Source organism: Gadus morhua, chromosome 22, assembly GCF_902167405.1.
Source record: "Gadus morhua chromosome 22, gadMor3.0, whole genome shotgun sequence".
Taxonomy (NCBI): domain Eukaryota; kingdom Metazoa; phylum Chordata; class Actinopteri; order Gadiformes; family Gadidae; genus Gadus; species Gadus morhua.
In genome coordinates this window covers 6,920,798-6,939,077 of record NC_044069.1, presented here as the reverse complement: position 1 = coordinate 6,939,077, position 18,280 = coordinate 6,920,798, and the positions used below count along the sequence as shown (strand labels likewise).

Sequence of the window (18,280 nt, the reverse complement as noted above, 5' to 3'; positions counted from 1 at the left end):
ACACTAGAAGAGAGCTTCAAGAAAAGACATCCTTATATGGTCCTGGGGAGTTCATGGGATTCGACTTTATATATATCATATTATACTTGTCATATAAACATTTAGGCTATTTAGCAGACGCTTTTATCCAAAGCGACTTACAATACGTACATTTGTCAGAAGAAAGAGAAACAATATATCGCTGTCGGTACAGCAAGGATGTTCATAGAACCAAGTGCCAAGCACTAACAATTATTAGGTTAACCCATTTTGCGTATCCAACAAAGATAACTAGGACAAGTTGCTATACAATGCTAAGTACTTTTTTACCCACGAGGTTGTACAACATACAATAAGTGGGTACATTAAGTGCCAAGAAGAAGAAGAAGAAATAATCAAGATTCACAAACGTGCGGAAGAAAGGTCTTGTTACTGTTGACACCCGTCAAAACCCGTCAAACAAGAACAAATAACATGGCCGCCGGCGCCGCACCTTCATTAGTGGCTGGTCTCCGGGCGCGGTCGTCCAGGTGACCTTCCAGTAGGGCCTTCGGCAGCTGCCCTCGGCCTTCACCTGGACCTGGCCCATCCCCGGGATACCCTCCAGGGCGTGCTTCAGGTCCTCCTCGCCGATGTCCACCGAGAGACCTGAAGCAGGGCGTGGGGAGCGGCCATGTTGAATTGTAGTTCGCCACCAACTGAATAACTGACTACAAACCTCTGCTGTGAACTCGCTGTCATTGGCCGAACACGAATGACAGTTGGCTGTAACGATGACTGATTGGTCTGTCAATTTTTTCCTTGTTTGGAATGTTGCCGTAACTGAGAATTATTAATAGTTCTATAAAATCTTTTTTATTCATCAAAAGTCTCAAATGATGGGAATATTGTATGGGAGCAATATTCCAATCATTTGTTTATTGATGGACTGACCCTCACTAAAAGAGTCCACTACGAGTCTTTACATGTTGTGGAAGTACCAGAGACGTCAGACGCAGTCTTTATGATTCATAATATCATACGGCGCACAAAGAGGGCCCCGCCGTTTCCTTTTGCTCTACCTTCAGCGCGTCCGCCGTAGATCTCCACATCGAAGGTTCCTCTCAGGGGCGGGGTCGCTCGGTTGCTACGGGAGACGGTCACATTGGCCCCGCCCGCCCGATACTCTGCCATGTCCTCTGTGCTGTTGGACGACTTCTAGAGAGGGAGAGAGGGAGAGAGAGAATAAACAGGGTTTATGTCAAAGAGAGAGAATTTAACAACAGTGTTTGATGTTACCATATTCTAATTACTTTCTCATCGCCTGAGCAATAAACAATAATAATAACATAAATAATATATCAGCCGCACACACAAAACTTCGGTGAGCAAGTCATTGTGCCACATGGCCAAAACAATTACATATCCATGTTCAGATCCTGACAGGTCTTTGAAGCGTCTTTGTCCGTTCATGGAGACAGAGAGCGTCGACGTGATGAAGAGCGACTGTTACCTGGAGGAAGCCGACTTCCAGGAGGGGGAAGCCGTGGGCGCAGTCGCGGGGCCGCCCGATGACATGGTAGTGCGGCATGCTGCTCCGGGGGTCCCGGGTGACCCGGAGGCTCTCGAAGGAGCGGCGGGACGCGCCGAACGCGGGGGGGCGCCTCCTCTGGAGCAGGGCTGCACGGGGACGTCACGAGGAGGGTCAGCCAGGGAAACACGTTTTAAGGTACCTCATGAGCACTGTTGCCACAGTTACCTTGAAAAAGTAATCTGATTACTGATTACTAGTTACTCCTTAAAATAGTAACTTAGAAACACGTTCTAAGGTACGTCACGAGGAGGGTCAGCCAGGGAAACACATTTTAAGGTACCTCATGAGCACTGTTGCCACAGTTACCTTGAAAAAGTAATCTGATTACTGATTACTAGTAACTCCTTAAAATAGTAACTTAGAAACACGTTCTACGGTACGTCACGAGGAGGGTCAGCCAGGGAAACACGTTTTAAGGTACGTCACGAGGAGGGCCAGACAGGGACACACGTTTTAAGGTACGTTGTGTGCTTTCATGTGCTGTCATGTGCTGTCATGTGCTGTCGAATCATGTGGTGTCCTGTGTCACGTTGGGTCATATCTACGTCATATAGAATCAGATCCAATTATGATCATCGTCAAACTGAATTGAATTCCAATCCCGCTTCCTCTTTTGCATTTTCTACTACTTATATTGTGTACAGATATTTATATTAATCCACATATTTATTAACATCCCAATTTTGATTGTATATCTTATCCGAACTAAACCAACTATAACAGGACATAAGATGAGTTGTACCCGGGATGTTGTTGGTAATGGTGGGTCTCTAAACCAACTATAACAGGACATAAACTGTGTTGTACCCGGGATGTTGTTGGCGGTGGGTCTCTAAACCAACTATAACAGGACATAAACTGTGTTGTACCGGGATGTTGTTGGTGGTGGGGGCCTTGGCCAGATGGATGGTGTCCACGTAGAAGTCCTCCCCAGCCTCGTTCTTGTACAGGAGCAGCATCTCCAGCTGGTACCTGGTGCCCACCGCCTCCCTCTGCAAGGGGCTGAGCAGGTCCACGCAGGTGTAGCTCCACCTGGAGGGGGGACACAGGCACACATATATATGTACATATATATACACATATATCTATATACTTCTTCTATCCACATCAATTATTTATACCGGTCATTATAAACCCCTGATGAGGGACCCCGACATAAGCGGAGCACATCACTAAGGACGGGCGTTATTCAGCTTATTACCAGGCTACTTACTACAAAAAATGATATAGTTATATAATTTGTACCAGCACTTTCATAAAAAAATCTGGATTCAAGTGTTTCCTCTAATACTTCTTGGGCTTCATCATTTTATCCATTTGAAGGGTTGATCTTACGTGTCGCTCTGGGAGAAGGTGAAGGGGATCTTGATTGTGGTTGCGTTGATTTTACCGTTCGCCATACGGTAGTTGAACACCACTCCGATCTCGTTCTTCAGCATGCCTCTGTACGCGAAGCAAAGCTGGGAACAGAGACATGGGTACATGTGAGTTTTTCTTTGAGTTGTTTTTATTAACATAAGATGTAAAAGAGCCTCAGGAGAAGATGGTTCATAAAAGGTTGTATTGAAGTTCTCAAAGCTCTTATCCAACAGAACGATATTCACCATCTACTGTGCATTGTTTCTGACAACCGATTCTTTGCATTTATATAGCAGATTTCTTACACTAAGAATCCAGTTCACCGGTCCAGTTAACCCACTAAAATAAAGGGTTCTACTAAAACCTGATACGGATCCTTTTTGAGGAACGGGAGTCTTACCCTGGGTTCATCTGCAGTGGTTGAGAACCTAAGGCTACATTAAGGCTACGTTAAGGATCCACGTTGACGCAACGCAATGACAACGCAGTCGCTTCGACGCAGTCGTGAACCTGTTTTGGTTCTGCATCGGGTTGACGTCGGGTTTTAGTGAGCGGACCAAACACAGCCCTTGCTGCTGAGTCGCCTCGACGCAAGGGAACCATTTTTGGGAGGCACACGTCAGGCCCTTGCGGTGGACGCAAGGAGGGTCCTCAAGGACGTAATGAGTCCGTAAACCCCCTTGCGTTGCGTCAACGTGGAACCATAACTAAGCCTTTACCCTGGGGTACAGCTGCAGTGGTGGAGGAACGGGAGTCTTACCCTGGAGTACAGCTGCAGTGGGATCTGGCCGTAGAGGCGACCCGATTCCTTCCGGAAGCCTTCAGTGAACATGATCATCTGGTTCTTCATGGACCACGCTCCGCAGAAGGCCTCCTCATCGGACACAAGCACTCCCTCAGCGACCTCGTTGGACTGGGGGACAGAGACACACATGAACCTAAAGTATGCAATGAATTACAGAAAATAATGTTCCAGATATATTTATGCACTCCAATAATCTTCAGTAGATAATAATTAATGAATTAAAGGGAGTACAATTTCACTGATTCTGCATCAGATTTAGGCTTAAAGAAAGTATAACATGTCTTGTTGATTTCTTCGAGTGCTTCCTAACCCATTAAGGAGGATAAACCAAAGTAAAACCGACCTGGTCCTGGCCTGGTTCAAAGTCTCTGTAGAAGATGATGTTTGAACCCTCCATGGCTTGGACCTCGCTGGGACACTCTGCCATGAGCATCCGTTCCATCGCTGATTTCAACTGTTTTTCAGACAAATAGTTACCGTAAGGAGCTTGTAAGTGCTGAGAAAGTGACTAGGAGTTTATTTTATTTTTTTATTCAACTGCCAAATTATTAAACTTACCAAAAACAAAACACGTTATCGTTCTTGGGATGTTGGTTAAAAGACAAATCCAGATATTTTGATGAAATGGTAAAAATGCTGATGAAATAGATCCCATACAATAATTACACTAAATAAATTTTTCATATATTTAATATCTCAAGGGGGAGGGAACCCAAAACCGTTTTATTAATCTATTTTGCAGTAGTTGATGTTGATGTACGTGACCGAGAGAGGGTTCAGGCTCTATGACACTTATGGTGATATGAATCGTTCATTTCAGAATCATTTCAGAATCGACCCAACATGGGCTCTGTGGGCTGAGAGCCACTGAGGAGCCACCAGAAGGTGCTCACTGTGTCGGAGGTACGAGGGAGGTGTTCACTGCGTCGACTCACCTCTTCCGCGGTGGCGTTGAAGCGGATGGGCTGTGAGGGGATTCCTCCCCACGACAGGGTGAAGCTCTCCCAGCTGCCCTGGCCTTTGGTCACCTCCGCCACGCTCACGCTCGTGTCCTCGCTCAGACTCATGGCCACCAGGTCCTCAAAGTCCCCTGCGTTGGACACATGCTGCGGTTCAGGCCAGTTCATCACTTGAAGCCCGCAAAGGACTACCTGTAGTCCACTGATGAGGTTAGGGACAGTGGAAACCTGGCAGAGCAGGGCATTAACACTGGCGGGTGGTTGGATTTCACTGAGGGAATTGAACCATTCACCCTGGCGGTGTTATTGCCACCCAGGAGTTAGGAATTGAACCCCTTACGCTGGCAAGGTTAATACCAGTGGGATAGTGGGAATCAAACCCAGACCCCTGGCCGAGTTAATATCCCAGGGGCAGTGAGAACCAAAGCCCCACCCCTGGCTGTGTTATTGCCGTTGTGTACTTTCATGTTCTACCAGTGTGTACATCTCAGCATTCTTAACCCATGATGCTGTAAGCATTCATTTTACACATTAAATCTCTCTTATCTTTCTCCTTATCCTTCTTGTTATCTATTTTTTTTTACGAGGTCGGAGCTCATGTTTAACTTTGTCCGTTAGGACTGTCAGTTAGGATCTGCCCAAAGCAGTACGACAGAGAACGTCTTTCAAGATCCTTGGTGTTGTTGTGTCTTATTGATGGGTTGACCTTCGAGCCACAACGAGAGGAAGTCCCATCTCTCCTCTCACCTCGCTCTGAGACGAAGGTGACCGTGAAGCAGGCTCCCAGGCCGTGGACCTCTTTGGAGACCTGAACCCGTTCCGGTTTGAGGGACCACAGCTCGTTCAGGGCGTCCCCCATCTCCTTGGCCGAGGCGCTGACCGCGATCGGACCTGCAACCGGAGAAAGGACATGTGATCCGGAGCGAGGTTGGAGATATCTCCACAAACATGTCGAAGGAATCAGCAAACGTTAGGAAAACACATGAATGAAGGAGTCAGTATTTTAAGGACTATTGTATTTTAAGGACTATCTTGTACTTTCTGAATAGATGACTTAGGCAGATAGTGATTATGGAATGTAAAAGGCACTCTGATTGGCTAAGGATATAGCCAATTAGGTACAGGGAATCAGCAGGGTTAGGAGAATAGAGTTAGGTTAGATATCACAATTTGGCCAAAATATGACTCAGGCAATAATGCAATGAGTCTAACTATACATTTTTTAATAAAATAAATGCAACACTTTTTACGGTTAAACGTTTGGAAATCAAGACAGGAGGAAAGGTGGATGTGGAAGGGTTCGGTCGCAGGGTCCTCTGTACCTGTCTCTGCACCTCCGTAGGCCAGGCTGAAGAAGGTGCTGTCACAGGGCTGACCCAAACAGCCGCTGGACACGTTCACCTTCTGGACCTCCTGCACCACGGCCTCGACGCTGGGCCAGGAGTCGAACCTTATCGCCTGGGGGGGGGGGGGGAGAGAGAGAGCGAGAGTTTCAGAGCAATTCCATTTTATTTGTATAGCCCTTAATCACAGGTACAGTCTCAAAGGGACAACCTTTGTCAAAATAGAAAAACATACATACAGCCAAATATTGATAGATTCAAATTTCAATGTAAACATTTGCATCGAGGAAGTGATTCCTTGCGATGAGATCATCATCATCCTCATGTCTTACCTGCTCTTCATCTTCAACGTCATAGTCCGCCACGATTTGCTGGACCTCGTTGACGGCATCGTCTGATTGGTCCGCGGTGAAGGCACTCTGGCCGGTGAACAGGCCCAGTCTCAGCCCCCCTAGACCGCCGTAGTCCTGGTGGAGCACCTCCATGTAGTAGCTGGTGGGACCACAAAGACACACGTTAAGCATCTTAATGAGGCCCTCGTTAGAACAGATAAATGAATGAAGAAATGCAAAATACTAAACATTAACATTTTTACATTAAAAAATGTAACATGTTTACAACAAATTTAAAACGTAACTAACATCACAACATTCAAAAAAGTATATATATGAGCTGTCAGTTAAACGAGTTATTAACGGTGTTAACGCAAACCAATTTTAACGACGTTAATTTTTTTAACGAGCGATTAAGGCAAATTATTTATTTTTTTAAATAAATAATTTTTTTTTTTTTTTTTTGGCCTCAAAACAAAGAAGCAGTAGCCTGACTGCTATGTTCAAGGCATATCTTTGTATGTTCATCGTTTAACTGCATTATAGGCCTTTTTTTTGTACCTTCCTGTTTTGATCAGTATAGGCCAATGTTGTTATCAATAAAAATACATTTGCACAAGGCAAGCCGATGCACTTCTCCATGTTGATAAGAGCATTAAAATGAGAAAAAATAATAGGACAAAGAATTCAAGGGATATTTAGCATAGAAAAAAAAAATATGATTAATCGCGATTAATCGTGAGTTAACTATGGCATTAATGCGATTAATCATGATTAAATATTTTAATCGCTTGACAGCCCTAATATAAAGATGATTATAAACATACATTTAAAAAATGTAACTTTTGAAAGTACAACTTTCTAACTCAATTAGAAAATGTACAAGGGATAAATGTAAAGTATTTGCTGTGAGTAACTGTCCGTCCACACCAGAAGCGAATTGAGCGACCAAATCGCCGGAAGTCATTCACTTTCTATGGGCAAGAGCGACCAAAGCGACCAAAGCGACCAACGCTACCAGCGGCCAAAGTTGAGCGACCAGAGCGTCAAAAAGAAGTTGAAAACTTTTTAACTTTATGCAAATGACTATTATTCGCTTCAGCGACCAAACACTGACAGCCAATCGGAATGTAGACGCTCTTCGCTTGCGTGGATCCCAGGGAACATCGGCAGGCACTTTGGTTCCTACCTACCTTTATTCACTCACTGAACAAAATGTCGGCTGAAGTATTAATCGCGGCTGGGCACCCGGTGTTGTACGAACCCACCCTTTTTCAGTTCAGAGATCGTAACGCCATAGTGGTTTGGATATCAAGTGATGATAAGCGGGAGTATTTATAGGCTACATCTAGAACGTTCGTATTTAAGCGGGAATCATTATAATTTGCTCTACATGCCACCAATCTAACCAACCAATCGCGTGTAGCATGCTTTAAACAATACCAAAAAAGTTTTTGAAATCGTCACATAAACAAACTAATCGACAAGACGAGGCTCACACCTCAGGCTCCGTGAATAGTGGGGAACAGATGGATAAAAGACAAGAGATATATCCCTTGCATTTATCCCTCTATTCCCCACTATTCACGGAGCCTGAGGTGAATAATTTTTAATTAAATAGTCTAGATAGATAGATAGTCAAGTCTTTATTAATACCAAACGACACAAATCGTCGGGAATCCATTTAGGTGGTTCGTCCCACACAGGACAGTAGCCTACAAGACCACACAGAACAAGTCTGACTGGACATACACACAATACACATTAAAACTAGACACGCGTTGATCTATAGATAGACAGAAAGGCCTAGATAGATAGATATGTTCCATTATTTGCCTTGCGGAGCCAACCAGTCCTGTGCACGTAGGCCTATGCAAATTAGCCATGTGCGCTAATGTCTATTTGTTTTGAATGCGACGAATGAGTGCAGATCATGATTTGCAGATCCAGATCAGTGAAACATATTTTAACTACTACAGCACGCAGGGTTTTTTGTTCTCGGTTGTAATTAGCCTACATTTTAGGATTTTTTGTATATTGGGGGGAATCACTGTCCTACTTGTTGTCGAAGCACTTTATCGAACAAGCAAAACCGTCTCGGCAATATGGCCAAGGTGTATGGGAGAGTTCACTATTTGATATGGCTGTCTGTAGGGCCTACTAAACGCATACGGCTCCTTTAAATGCGTCTGCATAATTGAATTGTACGTCATGAGCGACTTGAGCGACCAAAGCGAACAGAAAAATTCGCAGCGAAACTTTGTGAGCGACCAAAGCGTCTTTGACGCTATGGTCGCTCCTGGTGTGGACGTACAGTAAGCTTATGTTTTGTCTGCACTCACGCTTTTCCTTTCTCCAGGGCCATTACTTCAGACTTCTGGGATGCTTCTTGGAAGAAAGTGCTCCTATAGCGTGTCTGAAACGCGATTTTCACCTGAAAACACAACAAAATGAATCAAACCTAAATGTATACATTGTGACCGACTATCGACTATGGAAACATGCACCAAAATAGAAGCATATCATCCGTTGAATATGCTTTAGTTGTTGTTTTCATCCATAAATATTTTTCATATGAAGCTTCTGTAAATCCCCTTGTAAATATAAACTAGAACTGCAAGCAGTTATGCAGGGGTCCAAGAAGTGTGCATTTCGCCGGCACAACGCGACAAGAAATGTGCGTTTCGCCGGCACAACGCGAAGCATGTGTTCAAAACGCTACCCTGAACCTGTGGATACAAAGGATTTGACTGTGGTATGAGTAGCGAGAAGTCAGTGTAGCGTTTTCGCGGCGAAATTTTGTAGAAGATATACAATTTCCTCGTTTATGGCGCCCCCTAATGGCGAATTTTTCCGAATTTTTTATCGAACGACGATAAAGTTAACACCAACATGTGTGTAAAATTTGGACTCGATCCGATGTCTAATTTTGGATTTCTTTGGATTTTTGATATTCCACGTCTAATTTAGCTAATAAACCAATATTCAAAACGCTACCGTTTTGTCGTCAAAGGTCGCATCAAAAAAGTGTCTCATGCATTCTTTGCGTGTGCGTCTGACGATGTCGTGTGCAAAGTTTGGTGTTGATTGGTCAAGAAATGTGGAAGGAGTAGGGAAAAAACTGTTTTGCGGTTTTCGCGATTTTGCGAAAAAAAATTATCGACGCAAATGGGCGTGGCCTATGCCAAAAGATGCAGCAGACTCCAGTGAATATGTGGGTACAAGTTTTTGACTGTGGGAGGTTCGGTGTGGGAGTTATAGCCCCAAACGCATCTTTCCTTGGTATAGCGCCACCTAGTGGCCGGCGTGTCTGGATTTGGTCGTCTGCTTAGAACTCAGGGCCCTGGATGTAGTCATGCAATTGGCGTGTCGGCACCATTTACGGTTTGGGCTGTGGGCACACTTTTAGGATTAGCATGTCGGAATAATAATAATCCTTACAAAAACAATAGGGATCCAACCTGTTGGCTTGGACCCCTAATAATATTTTAACACAATACTTGTGTTAAGGTTCCCAGGGACAGGATATTGTTCTTAGGGTCATGGGTCACGAGTTACGACTGCACACGTAAATTAAAAAGCGTTACAGGGAACCAGTGAATAAGAAAATATGCATCAATATCAACAAGCAAAGAAAAAGAAGACTGCAAATGTATATGTTCTAAACTTATCATAATTGCTTGAGTCATATTTAGGCCAAATTGTGATATCTAACCTAACTGTACTCTCATACCGCTGCTTATTCACTGTGCCTCATTGGCTACAACCTAAGCCAATCAGAGTGCTTTTTACATCCCATAATAACCGTCTGCCAAAGTCCTCTTTTTTATGAATTATTTAAACCGTATACAAGAAGAACCTTCAAATATGACTCAGGCAATGACGCTAGGAGGCTGCTCCAGCCCAGCAGCAGACCTTATCCTCTGGCCGGGTGGAGTTGCTGAAGTAGAGGTCGCAGCGGTCGTCACACTGCAGGTACAGGGTGTAGTCGCCACAGGTGGGCGCCACGAAGAAGCCCCTCAGCCGGCTGCTGTAGGTCTGGTCCTCCACGCCCGAGGAGTAGGGCAGGGAGTCCCTCCACTCCGACCAGTAGCCGTCCTTGCTCGTGTTGTACGCCAAAATGTCGGACAAGTACCGGGGCCTAGTGGCGTTCCACACCTGCCTCACCCAACCGCGGCCCCCTTAGAGCAGAGGAGGCGTTAGTGTGTGTGTGTGTGTGTGTGTGTGTGTGTGTGTGTGCGCGTGTGTGTGTGTGTGTGTGCGTGTGCGTGTGTGCATGCGCACACGCGTGTGCGTGTGCGTGTATGTGTGTGTGTGTGTGTGTGGGGGGGTGCTTGGGTGGGTGTGTGTGTGTGGGGGGGTGTGCATGTCAATGTGTGAGTGTGTGTGTGTGTGTTCAGGAGGTCCCAGTGCAATAGTGCATTCGGTCTTTTTACCCCGTCAACAATAAATCCATCTCTTTCTATTTGAGCTCTTAACCAAAAAAACACTTTATTTTTGTCTTTGAAACACAAACGCTACATTAATATTCACCGTAACACTCACCAAAACATAGCATCAACCTAATATCTAACTTGCTTATCCACTAACTTCCTTCAAAAGCATTCCTTCTGCTGGGAAAGAACCGAAAGAACAGAAGAACCCAACCCAGATGGGTCGAGAACACTACAATCCTGTGATAGCGTGAGGCTCGTAAAACAACCACCGCAATCTGATGAAGCGAAAACAACACACAGCTCTGTTTGACACTCAGACAATCGCGCCTTAATCACTGATACAGGCGTGCTCTTTGAGGTAACCAGACAGGCTGGAACAAAGACACCCTGGGTTAAGGGTGCGGAGAGACACACAACCACGCATCACATCCCACGGTCACATCAGAGACACGGGCCGCGGGGTCTTACCTGGGTAGGCCGTCACATTGCCCGTCTCCATGGGCTGCTTGGGGGTGATGCAGGTGATGATCTCGTCCGACACGCTTTGCACCCTGCAGGGTTTGCCTGGGAGACAGGTGTGATTGCCCATGTTTAGATTATTTAGCGCCAGGCCTGATCATACTGAATAATACAAATCATAACAATTGTAATGGGGATTAATTTAAGCACTCTCTTAATATTTTTGTATAATTGGTTTATTATTGTTATTATTATTATCATTTTTTATTATTATTATTATTATTATTATTATTATTATTATTATTATTATTATTTTGTATTATTAGCTATTGCTTGTGATACAAATCATAATAATGGTAATATTTGTATAACATCCCTTATTGTATTATTATGAGCATCATTATTTTTCATTATTAGCTAATGGTTATCAAATAAATCCTACACAATAAATGCATCAATATACTCTAAACAATATCTTATTTAAACGACACATTTCCAAAAAAAGAGCCTCATGTCGCATCGTGTGTCTGCCAAGATCCATTCTTGGCAGAACGACGCATCCGTTTTGTAATAAAACTCTCTCTCTCCCTCCCTCCCTCCCTCCCTCCCTCCCTCCCTCCCTCCCTCCCTCCCTCCCTCCCTCTCTCCCTCCCTCCCTCCCTCCCTCCCTCTCTCTCTCTCTCTCTCTCTCTCTCTCTCTCTCTCTCTCTCTCTCTCTCTCTCTCTCTCTCTCTCTCTCTCTCTCTCTCTCTCTCTCTCTCTTTCTCTCTCTCTCTCTCTCTCTCTCTCTCTCTCTCTCTCTCTCGTCTTTCCGGTTAAACTTTTTACACTTTGTATTCAGACCAAACAAAAGAATATCGCCACTTGAGCAGGACTATCATACCTCACGCTAGGCGCCTTGTTGACTTGACGTCTGACACTTATTTATCCTTTCAAGATGTAATCTTTTTGTGTAACAGTGTGAACGGTCTGTGCCAACCGTCTACAGGTGGCATTCCGACCACAGCGCACAAAAGCAGCCGTCAAAATATCGTCACACGATGAAACCTTATCTCTCACGTGTCAAGGACATATCAAGATAAATAGCCTACATGGATAAATCTATAAATAGATACATGGATCTACAAAATATATATATACATGAATGTATCATTGATAAATAGCGATAAAAATGAAAAATGTATTATAAGAAATAAGAAAAAAACTGCCAGACATTTGGCTGGGCTAGTTACCTCCCACCAGCACCACGGCTGGCTGGTCGGTCTCGTCGAAGAAGCGGCCCTGGATGCTGACCAGGGTGCCCCCCAGCACACTGCCTTCAGACGGGGAGACCCCCGTCACCTCTGCAGGGCGCGAGACAAGGTACGCTTGATCAGATGAACGAGTGATGGTTCACCTCAGTTTGTTTGGTTATAAGAGAGACTAACAGGACAATTTTGTATTTATTTAACAACAAATACATATCAAAAGTATTGAAAAAAAAAAATATTATTTAATTAATTAATGATAAATATTATGAATTATTCCTACTAAATTACTAAATAAATGCATCAATAAAAAAATGATATCGAGAAATTCTCAAGCAAACTGAGGACTCATACCTGCATACGTTTGGAACATGGAGAGTTTGTTCCCAGCTGAGATCCTGAACAGGTCCTGGTCTGCTGCACTCCTGCAAGACACAATGCATGCATGTATTGATATTATATATGTATCCTGTATATTATCCTTCCAAAGTAAGATGACAGGCTTCTCAAAATCAAATCATAGTTAATCTCAAATCACCTTCCGTAATTAGCGTCGAGGATGTAACTCAGGTTGTGATGTCCTGTTTTGGAGCAAGAGCAAAACAGATTGTAACAGACATGCATGTCTCAAGTTAACCCTGTCAGGAGTTTGAATCAAAGTTCAACCAAAAATAACCCATTGATGAGCAACTCTTTCATAAGGGAGAGGTTTGTGATGACCTACCAACATAAGTTCCTGTTATTCTGCAGCTCATGTATCCCCACCAAGAGTTTTCAGTGTCCAGATGAAGCCGGTACCTGTGTGAATACATGAATGGCATCACCTCATTGACCCGAGTATCAGACATCAGTTCTCACGCATTATTATTATGTAATTTGTTTGATCATTCATCTTTACTTCTATTATTTATCCCTCTGTCGTTCTCTCTTTATGTCTCTCCCTCTTTATTGGTATTGTTTTGCATTCATCCATTTGTTCCATCCTTAAGATATCAATATCAGTGCTTCTGCTCCTTTATCTACCCCCACCGCTTTTGGTCAGTAGTTATTTCTTGCTCTTTTCTTTTATACCTGGGTATTCTTTTGTGTGTCTGTACTGTCTCAACGACACAAGGCCCCCAGCTTTCATTTGGCCTCTGTTGGTTAGCCTCTCTTTGTCTGATATACTTTGTCAGTTGGCCTCTCTTAGCCTCTTTGTCAGTTAGCCTCTGTGTCAGTTATCCTCTGTGTCAGTCTCTGGGTTGGTTAGACTCTGTGTATGTTAGCTTCTGCCCATTAGCCCTCCGTGCCAGTTATTCTGTGTCGGTTAGCCTCTGTGCCAGTGGAACCTCTTTGTATGTCGGCCTCTATGTCAGCTATCTTCTGTATAATTTAGCCTATCTGTCAGTTAACACTCTGTGTTGGTTAGCCTCTAGGGCTATCTCCAGGGGACATTCCGGACAAGAAGATGTTCGTAAGATTGTCAACAGAGGGGGCCTTAGCAGTCAGGCGGGTTTACTCACAGTTCATCTGAGTCTGGCTTCAGCAGCTCACAGGGCATGCCACCCATGTAGGCTCTACAACAAAGGATTATGTACAGGTTGTGTACAACTCGTTTTAATGAAAATTCAAAAATAGGGAAAACACAATTCTTGGGAAGGGAGCAGCCATGGTAATTACACAATAGGGAAGGGGAAGTTAGGTCACGCTGGTCACCAACTCGTGAAAAACGAGTATGGTCCTAGAATTGCGGTACTAGAAATGCGATCCCAAGCCTGCAACATAGCATGCAAGTAACCATAGTAGCACCGTGTGACGTCAACTTCCCATTCCCTATTAAGTCTTGTGAGGTGCTACAAGATCGGGAAGTTAAAAGGTATGTCCCTCGATACGCAACTTATGAAAGCATCATAGCGACTATGGCTTTTCGAACTTTATCCAATTTTCACCTGAGGAATCTGGAGTTGATGCCATTGGTACTTGTGGCTGTGTTGCTTCCGTACACATCGGTGAAGATCCGTCCTCTTATGGTCACCACGGTACCTGTTTGTTAAGTATGGAGCATTTACGCAGTTAATGTGTTAAGTTAAATGTGTTTGTACCGCCGCATTACTTGGTAAATAATAAATCAATCTAGAGCTCAGTGGGCTCTTTTGCAGTATTTAAACAAAGCTCAACTTATAGTTAAACCAACCCGTATAAGTATAGGTATCCCTTAAGTTAACCAAGTGGGTGCGTTAAGGAGTAGCACAACACAAACAAGTTGGAATTCAATCTCACTGCTGGGGTCCCATAAGGGGGCAGGATGTAAAACCTGGCAGGGTTGTTCCATTCTGCACCTGGTTACAACAGAGCAGGTACATGACACGCTCTATAACACCCATGATGTATTTGTGTGTATACCCTGGATTTACCTGGAGGACCAGTGGTTGGACTGATGGACTGGATGGAAGGAGTCCGATACCAGCGGGTCTAAAGAAAACAACAAACGCCCACGAGAAAACAAAAGTTAACAGCAAATCATTAACAAGAAAAGGAAATCACGACAATTTATCTATTTATGTAAAGCATTCATCTAAACAATGGATTCCAATATTAAGATGATGTGGTGGAGAGACAGGAGGAAGGGTGGTGCAGACAGGAGGGTGAGTGGTGGAGAGACAGGAAGACGGTATAGTGGACGTACGTAGAAACTGCAATGTCTGGGCACCCCTCTGCAGACTTTGTTGTCAGGGATAGGGACCCCGTCAACAGTGACGTGCAGAAAGTACTGGTCCACGGGCATGGCTCTGTCCCAGGACAGCACACAGGAAAGTACACAGGACAGTACACAGGACAGCACACAGGACACATCGGTCAGACGGTTCAAACAGCAGGAAACACCACATTGAGGAAAGGGACGCCTGTCAGTACATGCTAATTCCTAATGGGTTGGGTTCAAATCTCTTGATCTTACTTGGCTTTATTTCTTGCTTCGTTTTGTGTTTGTAACAATCAAGGTCTGAACATTGGACACCTATTGCACTTTTCAGCATGTTTGTTGTCCGTCTTTTTTTCGCCTATGGCAACACCGTCTGCCTGGTTTGTGTTGATTGTTGGACAATCATTGGCTTTTTGCATATTGCTATTTTTTATTAATATAACCTTCGAAAAAAAATTTTTTATTTATTGACAATGTGTTAGTCGTAACTGCAGGCCGAGCCTGTCTGTAAACTGGGGGTAGCGTGCCGATGTTAGCAGTGGCGGATTCAGCAAATTGGGGGCCCAAGGCGATGATATGTATGGGGCCCACCTCATCCGATCTTTAAAAGAGTACGGAGAAAAAAACAATTTACCGAGTGAATGGTGGATAGGCAGGAAGTAAAGGTTGGAGATGAGAAAAAAAAAACTTCCCCTTTAAACCATGCATACACTTCTTTACTCCAAAATGAAGATGGAAAGCAAAGAACACACAAAGTGTATCTTAATTTTATTTTCACGTTTAGACCCGTCTTGCTTCGTCTCTGTGTGTATTAAAAAAAATATATAGATGATATATATATATATTTTTTTTTGAGGTTGGTTGGGGGACCCTCTACTATGGGGGCCCCAAGCGGCTGCGGCCTATGCCTCTATGTTAAGACCGCCCCTGGATGTTAGGAGCTTTGGTTATTTTGGATTTGCTCCATAAATGTGGTGAGTGACATGAGTGTTGTGTTGTGAGTGTTTGTCTAGACCATAGGTAAGCCTATTGCTGTAATATGTGGAGTAATGAGGAAGAAGCCTCAATATTAAACATGTTGATTTCAAAATTGAGATGAGCTCCAGTTTCCATATTTGGCAAGCACCAAACTTCTTCTGAATGTGTGTGCGCGTGTGTGTGTGCGGTGCACGCGGGATTCCTTTTTGATGACGTCACACACAGTCCCCACACACAGTCCCCCCACACAGTCCCCCCACAAAAAAAAACACTACACTAGTGCTCCTTACCATCTCTGAGAGGAGCTGGGTTCCTTCTCAAGGTTCTTACCCGTCTGGGTTTCAGGGAGTTTTAGCTTGTCTAAGTTCATAGGGCCCTAGGGTTATGGGGTAACCTAATGTGGGTCTGTGAAGCCCTTTGAGACTGTCACTGTCACCGAGAGCTATAATGTAGGCCTACCTGCTTCCATGCTACCAATCCTGTTTGAGGCTCCCCCTTCAATTATCAGCTTCCAAAATAAAAGCCTATTTTGTTGCTATAATCTGAGTAGTTCCTGTTGTCTTTTTATGTCGCTCAAGGCATAACTGGATGGAACCGGCAGGCTCACATAACAATCACCCAACACAATATAGACAGACAGGGAGCACAACAAGAATACAACAAAAGACAGGAGATCAATTAACAGCCACGCAACGGCCTTCAGAAAATACAGACAACTTGGGGAATGCCAATGAAATTATATTTACGCACTAAAGTTCTGATGTCTGTAAGGACAAAGGAGCCCATAGCGCACATGAACGTGACACCTTTGGGCAGCAGTGACTCTAAGGACCTGTCTCTTATAAAATAATTTTACATTTTCATTTTGCCACTTTGCTCATTTTCAACTGAGTTCTTGTGGTTTATGGAGTCATGGCGCCGAATGAATCAAGAATGCCGGTGTTATTGTCGGACTATCCATGCTCTGTTTCCATAAAGACGTACCTGGTGTAACACATGATCTGCCCGCCGTGGGTCGAGTCTCTCTCGACATCACACGGAAAAGATAAAGTGGCAGACACCAGAGTCACCCTGTTGCCAAAATCATTGTTCGTTGGGTTGAGCTGAAACTGGCGTTCCTGGGCAAAACCTATAGACACCAATAGTACCAATAATTTTAAAAAACAAAAAACATAACCTGGGGAAGACATCTTTATGCATATTTTTTTATTTGTTCTAGACTATGCAATATTGAAGCAAGTGCAACTGCAGTCTAGAGTGAACCTGAGTCAAATAAGATGTTGATAACTGATCTATAACGGAAATACAATTGAGACTATCGTGTGGGATTATTTACCGTCTCCTTCGATTGTAAACCGCATTGCTCCATTTATGCTGCCTACTCTCGGGCCCACCCTGTCAATCCTTTGAGAGTCTGGGGGCGAGGGAAAGAAGCAACATTTCAAAACAATGACAATATGTGGCGTGATTCATTGAACAAGTTTGGGCAGGTGAATATTTCAAAATGCATGTTGATTTGGCCGATGGCATTTTGTTTATTCGAGACTTTGGTCGTGGTTCAAACCCCCAAAAACGTACTGCAACTGAGGCAAAATGCAAGGATGAGAGCGCCTAGCACAAGTGGATTCCTCCGCGGCATCCTGCTGGGAGGAGAGTCCCCGCGCGCCGTGAGTCCTGGTCCGCCGTGCGTCACGTCACACAGTCAAAATAAAAGTTACGCTGTGGTAGCAGCAACGTATGACCTGTAGATATGCAGATACATTTATAAAGGTTAATATTCACCAAATTCGCAGGAGGAAAGCACGGCATTGGTTTCAGTTTGTTTTGCTAAAATAATCGTATATATTTTTGGTTTAAAAATGTATAATATATAAAGAAACAAATATGTAATGATAAAATGTATTTTAACCAATTACAACGTTTTCTTCTTTTTTTTAAAACATCAATTACGTTTGGCTTACCTGCAAATCCCGGTGAGCAAATACCTGTCCTACACTGAATACACACAAGCAGTCAAAGCTATTTATGGAGTTGCTGTGACAGCCTCTGGCAGTGAAACGTTAGGTCCACCCATCGACAAAAGTGTAGCCTAGCAATGCAATGCAAATCAACTTCCTTTTATATGCCCTT

General features: G+C 43.9%; 1 protein-coding gene across 1 annotated transcript in view; it reads right to left on the bottom strand.

Annotated features, from left to right (window-relative positions):
* Nucleotides 1-18,227, bottom strand: part of pkhd1l1.1 (PKHD1 like 1, tandem duplicate 1) — a 59,708-nt gene extending 41,481 nt beyond the window's left edge. Inside the window, 26 exon segments of the mRNA XM_030347758.1 lie at nucleotides 473-627; nucleotides 1,041-1,176; nucleotides 1,472-1,639; nucleotides 2,422-2,584; nucleotides 2,888-3,012; nucleotides 3,672-3,824; nucleotides 4,060-4,170; nucleotides 4,652-4,806; nucleotides 5,423-5,566; nucleotides 5,998-6,133; nucleotides 6,351-6,510; nucleotides 8,693-8,784; nucleotides 10,266-10,531; nucleotides 11,255-11,350; nucleotides 12,478-12,588; nucleotides 12,847-12,917; nucleotides 13,031-13,073; nucleotides 13,217-13,290; nucleotides 13,995-14,048; nucleotides 14,421-14,514; nucleotides 14,886-14,943; nucleotides 15,158-15,260; nucleotides 17,135-17,279; nucleotides 17,487-17,564; nucleotides 17,729-17,892; nucleotides 18,112-18,227. Coding sequence (XP_030203618.1) covers nucleotides 473-627; nucleotides 1,041-1,176; nucleotides 1,472-1,639; nucleotides 2,422-2,584; nucleotides 2,888-3,012; nucleotides 3,672-3,824; nucleotides 4,060-4,170; nucleotides 4,652-4,806; nucleotides 5,423-5,566; nucleotides 5,998-6,133; nucleotides 6,351-6,510; nucleotides 8,693-8,784; nucleotides 10,266-10,531; nucleotides 11,255-11,350; nucleotides 12,478-12,588; nucleotides 12,847-12,917; nucleotides 13,031-13,073; nucleotides 13,217-13,290; nucleotides 13,995-14,048; nucleotides 14,421-14,514; nucleotides 14,886-14,943; nucleotides 15,158-15,260; nucleotides 17,135-17,279; nucleotides 17,487-17,564; nucleotides 17,729-17,789 — 2,952 coding nt within the window. The 5' untranslated portion in view covers nucleotides 17,790-17,892; nucleotides 18,112-18,227.
* Between the last annotated feature and the right edge of the window lie 53 nt (nucleotides 18,228-18,280).